At 51.1% G+C, this 8,548-nt stretch overlaps 2 protein-coding genes across 3 annotated transcripts; both read left to right on the top strand.

Annotated features, from left to right (window-relative positions):
- The first annotated feature begins 2,429 nt into the window (after positions 1–2,429).
- Positions 2,430–3,704, top strand: LOC128749746 (transcription elongation factor A N-terminal and central domain-containing protein). The gene has a single exon (XM_053849647.1). The coding sequence runs from the start codon at positions 2,531–2,533 to the stop codon at positions 3,368–3,370; it is 840 nt and encodes a 279-aa protein (XP_053705622.1). The 5' UTR covers positions 2,430–2,530; the 3' UTR covers positions 3,371–3,704.
- A 1,494-nt stretch (positions 3,705–5,198) lies between these two features.
- LOC128768616 (ras-related protein Rab-9A-like) lies at positions 5,199–7,368 on the top strand. Of its 2 annotated transcripts, XM_053881601.1 has the most exons (3): positions 5,200–5,306; positions 5,374–5,525; positions 6,187–7,368. In XM_053881601.1, the coding sequence occupies exon 3, from the start codon at positions 6,213–6,215 to the stop codon at positions 6,825–6,827; it is 615 nt and encodes a 204-aa protein (XP_053737576.1). In that variant the 5' UTR covers positions 5,200–5,306; positions 5,374–5,525; positions 6,187–6,212; the 3' UTR covers positions 6,828–7,368. The 2 variants fall into 2 exon arrangements, with proteins under 2 accessions (XP_053737586.1, XP_053737576.1); XM_053881611.1 differs by lacking the exon at positions 5,374–5,525 and having other exon boundaries at positions 5,199–5,306.
- The last annotated feature ends 1,180 nt before the right edge of the window (positions 7,369–8,548 follow it).

The following is an 8,548-nucleotide window of genomic DNA, read 5'->3' as shown; positions in this document are numbered from 1 at the left end:
AGCCGAGGACCTGCAGCAGTCAGACTGCCGCTCTCACTGACGGCTCTTACGTAAGGCCTCGGGGTATCGTGTTCCCCTTCAGTGCCGCTGCAGATGTTGGGTCCAGCTGCAGGAGGGTGATGTCATACCTCGGATTATGTAACCACGTGTGATGTCATCAACCTGCGCGTCGTATCACGTATAGCAGGTCTCACCAAAGGTTTTGCATCTGCAGGCGGCTGCAGTGGCACTGCGTGACCTGAAGGGCATCCGTTTGGAAGACCCCTTCATGTATGGCTGATACGGGATATTCCACACACACGACTGAGTCGGTTCCCTCCAGCAACTATTAACGCAATTCCAACCAATCCCATGACTTTCCCGTTTCCCGATGTTCCCTCTTTCCTTGTTGTGATGAAGTCATGTGTGCAATGCCAAACGCTCACGTTTGCCCACAAACCATGGGTCACAATTCGGACGTGAAGGACTCTGAATCCATTCATTCAGTCCAAATTCCCATGACTGAAATGTAGAACAGACGGGGAGAAAATGTCTCGCGCTGAGAAGACTGGGCCTCTCCACTCTGGCCCAACCGGAGCTGTGCGGACTCCAAGAAGTCTTCATTTTCATCCATGTGTTTTGAGACTAGGTTTGTCTTTGTCTGCTCTTCTCTACAGGCTCGACATTCTCAAGAGCCTCTGGCAATTCCATCACAACATCATGAGGCTTGAGACGAGGCATCATATTGGTCATGATTTTGAGTGACTCGTTCGAAGCATCTCGAAGGTTTACCAGTGATGTCATGGGAAATATCCCACAGCGAAAATAGAAATCTGTGGTGCCACATGCCGCTTCAAAAATAAACTTCTGGGAGTGGAGGATATCATCAGGTGAATTCATAATCAGACATCAAAGTATGGATGTCATGTCATAAGAAGAAGACGACAAAAGGATGTTTATGAAAGGACTGTAAAGAATGGCTCTTACTGGGATGCACAAGTGCATGAAATGTTTCATGTGGCAGCGGAATGCAGCCCGGGGCGGCACCTTTCCCAGATCTGCTGAGGAGTGTGTCCTTTTCCTTGCAGCACAAAAACAACTATTATCCCCAACTTTCCTTCTCCAGACTCCTGGGCTTGCCTCGACTTGCCGCCCCTAAAGTCGGGATGCTTGTGTGCAGGCCTGTCTCTGCACGTTCAGTCCAGATTATAATCCCTCAGCCACAGCCTCCCGGGCTGCAGCCCCAGTATTGATATGTCAAATATTTATATAATAGGTAATCCCTGCGCTGGGCCCCGTCCCAGGCCCATGTTCTGCGGCAGGGGTTAATCCGTCCAGCAGTGGATGCACAGACACCACATCACTCATCAGCGTGTTCTGGTTCTGTCCTGCTGAGAATAATCTGAAAAGCCAAAATCCGCACACAAAGAGCTAATCCTACATCTGAAAATGATCAAATCTACGTGGAGGCAAAACATTTCTGTGTCCTGATGTTTAAAGAAATATAGATATTTTAACACACGTGTCTCTCAAAACCTGTTTCTGAAGTTGCAGCGGACACAAGAGCCGTGGCCAGTGAGGGCAAACATGCTCACGGGTGGAGTAAAATATCACGCCGGAACAACATCACCCTTCCGCTGTGGGCCTCCCACTGTGCTATCAGCAGCCAACTTCTCCTCTTTCTGAACAGTAAAATGACTATTACTGTCGTCATTTTGAGTGGTAAGAGTTACAGGGCCGGTGCAGTTACTGCTGAAAAGAGAGCTGAGCCAAAAGGCAAAGCTCTCATGAGCTGTGGGTCATGACTGAAAGAGGGAGATCCCGGATATGAGCAGTTGAAATGGCTTTTGTCTGGCAGGTGGCGGGCGTCTCCCTGAGAGATGGAACTGCTGTCACTCGGCAGATACTCGAGCTGCTGCTTCTCCATGTTGAGAGGAGTCAGTTGAGGTGGTTCATACGCCTCATGGAGGTGCTTCAGGCACGGGCCAGTGGGAGGAAACCGAGGGCTGGACCCAGGACCAGGTGGAGGGAGGAGATCTCTTCACCGGCCTGGGAGCGTCTGGAGACCCCCTTGTCGGAGCTGGTGGATGTTTCCTGGGAGAAGGGTGTTTGGCCCTCCATGATGAATGTGCTGACACATGAGCAGGTGGGGATGGATGGTTAGAGTTAGAGAGCGCAGCAGTAAGTTATGACCCATCAACAGTTGAAATGCACTTCATGAAGGCAGAAAAGAGTTTCAGTGTGTGTAAAAACGATCAGCAACTGGAGCGTCAGTCTGGCCACACCCACGTCCCGCCGCAAATTCAAGCATTTTGGCCGCAACATTTTACTAAAAAAGGATGAAAAATAGACAGCGGAACGACGCTTGAACCTTTCACACCGACTAAATAGTCGACGGCGTCATCTAGTGGCCGGTTTGTGTTATGACATAAATAGACATTCAACATGGCGGCTCCCGCTGACGCTGCGTGTTTGGTTGTTGTCTAATATCGAGGTCCGTCAGCGCGTCACGTGCGCATTGTTCCGTGCTAGTCTTGTCGGATGACTGATCATGAAGGCGTCGGAGCTGACTCAGTGTGCTCGGACCGTGGAGAGGCTGGCTGCAGCGGGAGAGCTCGGGGACGTGTTGACCCTGCTGGGTGACCTGCAGAGGGCCAGCGTCAGCCAGGAGCTGCTGGAGGAGACAGACGTTGTTCAGGTTCTGTACAGGGTCCTGAGGAGCTGCCGCGACGGCGCCGTGAGGCGGACGGTGAAGACTTTGTTGTCCAGGTGGAAGAGACAGTTCAGCAGAGGACGTCCTACTGCGACATCCTCTCAACACGAGAAGCGTGGTCCTGGAGAACAGGCGGCGGACGCTGACCTGACCGCCGTCAGGTCGAAGTGTGTGCAGCTCCTGCTGGCTGCCCTGGCAGCAGACTCTCTGGACCAGACGCAGGCGGCTCAGCTGGCGGCACAGATCGAGCTTCACATCCACAGCAGGCACGCGACCGACCCGCTCAAGTACAAGGCCTGTGTGAGGAGCAAAGTGGCCAACCTTCGGAACACCAGGAACCACCACCTGCGACGCGGCCTGCTAGCGGCCACCATCTCTCCTGAAGCCTTTGCCCGGATGACGGCGGAGGAAATGGCTTCTCCTGAGCTCCGGCAGCTCCGAAAGGAGTTCAGCTCTCAGGGCTTGAACGAGCGGCAGCTTCCCGCAGCTCCGGAGGGCGTCCAGACCCAGAAGGTGCGGTGTAAAGGATGCAGCGGCACGGACTGCAGGGTGAGCCAGGTATCCCGGGGAGCGCTCTTCCTGCCGTCGTGGGTGCGTCCGGATGATGAGGCCATGACCTTTGTGACCTGCAGTGGCTGTGGACAGCAGTGGTACCACAGCAGCTGGGTCTGCCTCTGACCTTGACCATGACTGTCAGACAGCCAGCAAGTGGCAAGCGCTTCTGAGATCCGGTGGTGCGGTGGGTTCACACTGGCTGGTGTTCTGTCACGGTTGTCTGAGGCTTCAGCTCAGGCGACAGCTCGGTCTTTCAGGGTCAAGCGCCAAAAATTTGTTCTGTTGACTACTGTTCTAATGGTCAAGAAGAGGGTTGTGACATTAGGTTGACAGAATTTATTAAAGTATTATCCACAGCCTGAGTGTCTGTTTACTGTTTTATAAAATGTTTTATTGATGAGATATGTAACAGAGATTTGTTCCCTCCTACTCAGTGGTTATTCATGTTTTTAATCCCACCGCGCATCTGCTCCGATAAACTCACAGAAAGTAACTATGTGATCTATGTGTTTATTAAAAACAAAAAATCTAAATAGAATTTTTTCATTCGCTCCCATTTAAATTCAATCTGAAAGTGCTGGCATAACGCTGCCACCAGACAAGACTGCTCAAGCTTTCAGCCAATCACACGTCACGCCAATGACAGTTCGTCCGTTGGTTGCTCGCTGCTACATCAAGTATCTTGCCAGATTCCATCCGAGAATGCAGCACAGTACTGAAGAACAAGGTGGAGAAAGAGTGCAAGATTGAGGTTTCATGGTCTGAATGTCACTGTGGAGGCACGTTGCTACACGCTAACTAGCCTGTGAGCTTTGTCAGGTGCCTTTACAAATTTGTCACTGGCCTGCAGTGTTTGCATGTGTTCCTGAGAGACAAACAGAGACCAGACCTTTAGCCGTCAGTTAGGGCCGTTGTTGAAGATAGCACAAAAACAGCCTCAGTGAGAAGGTTGAAACTGGAGACCTGGTCAGGTTCCACAACTATGTCAACTATGTCTCTATTATATACGATGAAATCTGTCCATAAAACAAAAGAAAAAGGTGACAGAAAGGTCATTGTATTCATAGTTAATGTCCTCCTGTGACAATGCTTGGTTGTGTCACATTTATTTCTAGCATTTAAAGACTTTCGCCTTCCTTTATTTGATCATGTGAATGCATTACGTTCATTCACTAGCAATAGCTTGGGGCAGCCAGCCAGGGTGTCTGAATGATGTTTCATGTTTTGAGGGCCACATCGACGTGCTTGGTGAGCAGGTTTGCTCTCCAGCAGAAGGACCATCTCCAGGATCTGGACATCAGCAGTGCTCAGGTCAGGTGCCACCAGCTCACAGATGGAGATGAAGTCTTCAGAAGAGCGCCTCCTGGCTGCTGTTTGCAGAAGGTCCTCGCTGACATCAGCGCTCCCAGAGGAATCCAGTGCTCATTCCACACCAATAGTTGGGACTGTGAAGCTGCAACAATGCTTCTGAGTCATGTGATCCCAGTCAGGGAGCATGTGAGTCAGTAATCTGCCCAGGCCCTTGTGCCCCTGCTGCTCCACTCACCAGTCAACATGCTACCGACGCAGGGGTGTGTGCCTCTTCTAGAGAGGCTTTGTAACAAGGGCCTCCGTACCAGAACCAGTCCGCACCCGCCAGACGGACATCGGAGTTGGGTGCTCTCTGGAATCTCAGTCAGTCATATTGGGCCATACTCTCACATCTGCTCCATCGCTTCCGGGCCAGATATATTTGATCTGGACTAGAATTGTAGCCAATAAAAAAGCTCATTTTGGACAACAAAGAACAGGGAGGGAGGATTGTTCCCCTGGACACCTCAGAACTGATGCCTTGCAGGATTCATTCGGCAAAGACAAACATGTGGTTTGCTCAGAGGCGTCATGTGAGACGGTGCGGCGCGCGGGAGCTGCCACGACAGCAGCACCGCGAGCCGCACCGTCGGCTCCGCTGGCCACCTCGTCACGTGACGCTCGCCTCTTGTGTGGAACGTTATCTCCACTCGAGCACGTCTCCGGCACCTCTCACTGAAGAGGACGGGTTCTTGTTTGCGTCACCGAGGTACTTTTTTTGAACGCGTTGATAACGTCTCGGAATGTGAGCCTAACGCTTTCGGTTCCGCTCCTAGACGTGCACGCGCCGCGGTTGCTGGCAGCGGTGAGACACGAGGGCAGGAGGCGTGACTCCGGCCGGTCATATGAGCGTCATCAGCGGCTGCTGGGGCTCCGGAGCCAGCCGGGATGAGAGGACGACGCGGAGCCGAGAGGAGCTGGTGACCAGGTAGCGCTGACTCGTAATAACGGAATAACACCGCGCCTCGCCGAAAGACGATAGCGCTATCAAAGAAGCAATCCAAAAGAGTTTCGCTCGCGTGCGATCGGAATAAGAACCATAGCCGAGCAAGTCAGATGACTTAGTGACCGAGCAGTTTTGTCGAGTTCTGCGTGTTTTCGACCGGAAAGTTTGGGGCGCGTGACGTCACCAGTCGGTGTCCAGTCGGTGTCGACTGACGAGAGCCATTCACTCACTCACTCACTCACTCATTCATTCCCAGCAGGCGTCTATTTTCTCCGAGTACATCCAGCTCAATGGAAGCACCTCAGTGTGTCGAAGGCAGGTCACACACGCGCAATGCCTGGCGATAGTGGGGCATTGAGAAAGCAGTTCCGTGATCCTCGCTAGTAACGTTACTCTGTCCCTGTAAGACACGTAGACCCTCCGAGTTTTCTCCTACACTTTCTCTGTTGACCTCGAGACGGTATCGTTCAGCAGCCATCTGCTGGCTGTCCCCGGCAACTCGATCATTGGCTCTGGAGCTGTGAAAACCCCTGCAGACTGTGCGGATGAATAGCCGGAGTCACGACTCACTGGTCCTGTGATCAGCGCGCACGTGATGCGCCGGATGAGCTGCTGAAGTGTCTCCTCTGCTTCCTTGTTACAGTGACGCTTTCGGAGCGGCGGGACAAGATGTCACTCATGAGCACCAAGTCCACCCTGCTGAAGGTCATCCTGCTGGGTGACGGCGGCGTCGGCAAGTCCTCGCTCATGAACCGCTACGTCACCAACAAGTTCGACTCGCGCCTCTTCCACACCATCGGCGTGGAGTTCCTCAACAGGGAGCTGGAGGTGGACGGCCGCAGCGTCACGCTGCAGATCTGGGACACGGCGGGTCAGGAGCGCTTCCGCAGCCTGCGCACGCCCTTCTACCGTGGCTCCGACTGCTGCCTGCTCACCTTCAGCGTGGACGACGGCCAGAGCTTCCTGAACCTGGCCAACTGGAAGAAGGAGTTCACCTACTACGCCGACGTCAAGGAGCCCGACAGCTTCCCCTTCGTGGTGCTGGGGAACAAACTGGACGTCTCGGAGCGGCAGGTGTCGGGTGAAGATGCGCGACAGTGGTGTCAGGAAAACGGTGGAATCCCCTACTTTGAGACCAGCGCCAAGGACGCTACCAACGTGGCCTCGGCTTTCGAGGAGGCGGTGCGGCGGATTCTGCTGACGGACGACAAAGCCGACCACCTCATCCACTCCAACACCGTGGACCTGCAGAGGAGGAGTCCGTCTGACCCCAGCTGCTGTTGAAGCACACGCGCCCCCGGAGCCAAAACCCACAGCACTCAGACAGAAGAGCCCACTCAGGTAGCGACGAGCTGGCGATGCTCGGTGAGAGAATGCACTGGGTAGGTGGCGCTCTTGGGTTAAAAATGATGCGCGGGTCCATTGAAACGCTTGTTCAAATACAAAGGTTGAAGGGCAGCGCCTGACATCTAGTGGGCTCAGAAAACGAGGACACTCTTTCACGGGACTTCTGGTGACGCTCGTGAGCTGCCATTGTTGGCCCTCAGTGTGAGGACACAAAGACCACACAGAGGCAAAGAAGAAGCGAAGACTCAAGTGCGAGCACCACCTGGACTGACAGCGCAGCTGGTTAAATGTCACCCACATCTGATGGAGAGAAGTGAATCTACTGCTGAGAAGAACTGCTGCTCGCTCTGCTTTAAAATGGTGACATTTCTGTTGAAAACCATCCACGCATGAAGAGAATGATGAAGTGATGCCTTCTATCTTGCTTCGCTCTCAATCTATTTCAGAAATGACACTGATTTATTGCAATAAATGCAGCTGTGGCTCTCACGTATGTTTCACTCTGTTATATCATAACCAGAAACCACGTCAGTTCCTCACCGTAGTTTGTCTTCGATCAGGGGTTCCCAACCTTTCTGATCTCTCGGGGGCCACCTTTTCCAGAACAAACGGCCCCGGGGCCCATTCATGTAACAGAACTGAGTCATGACTCTTGATTTCATTTGTGTTCAATAACCATATTTAAGCTACTTACACGTAAACCAACCAAAACCTTGGGAAATGACATGAAACCATGTGATCGGAGCAAAGACATTCATTTGTCATCGAAAGGTCCGATCAGCAGCAGAACCAGGTGCAGGTCATCAAATTTTAAAAAAGGGAAAAAATACACTTCATACAAACTGTTGAGAAAATTGAAGAAAAAAACTGTAGGCCATAAACAAAATTCAGATATAATAAATATGTATAAATGTAAAAATAAATATCTTATTTTCAAAATAAACTCAAAACAAGATGTAAGTAAAGTCTGCATGAAAGTGCAGCCATAAACTTTTCTAAATCATTTTAAGAACTGCTTTCATGAACAGTTTTTGCTGTTGGCCGAAGCATCACTTTCTTTATCATGTTTCTTTTCAAGCCCTTCTCCATAGCTAGGTAACTATCTCAAGTTTGCAGCTGCCAAGTCAATTGAATGACAAACTACCGCCACCATATGTGGCCTCACGGCCCACAGGTGAAAAACAAAAAACCTCTAGCGGCCCTCTAGATCTATATATTGCTATTAAAATGTTCAAACACTTTTGCTATACGAACAAAATTTCTGTGGTACAGCTGGTGTATCTAATGAACGGTGTTTTTTGTCAACCACTGTCTGTGTGTGACTAGTTTCTTGCGCTGAGCATCATAAAACAGCCGCGAAAAGCCACAAAGTGAGGCCCGCAGTTCTCCTGCCTGGTGGTGGAGGGGGCATTTACGATGCCAGGGATTCTTCTTGTGACAACAGAACGACCACAGAATGAGTGACAGAACAGGCGACAGTCTACAGTTAGTAAGTCAGGTGCAGATATCCGTTTATTTTTTCTTCTAGTTTGGCCTTACTTTCAAAATGGAGGATGACATATCTAAACTAAACCATTTTCTAAACTGGACTCTCAATCGAACAACGTTGTTTTTGTTGTTTTTATTAAATGTGCTTTTGGTATGCTACAGTTTGTATG

This window comes from Synchiropus splendidus, chromosome 1 (assembly GCF_027744825.2).
Source record: "Synchiropus splendidus isolate RoL2022-P1 chromosome 1, RoL_Sspl_1.0, whole genome shotgun sequence".
In the NCBI taxonomy this organism is placed as follows: domain Eukaryota; kingdom Metazoa; phylum Chordata; class Actinopteri; order Syngnathiformes; family Callionymidae; genus Synchiropus; species Synchiropus splendidus.
The sequence above is the reverse complement of the archived record's forward strand: the minus strand, read 5'-3'. Positions and strand labels throughout refer to the sequence as shown.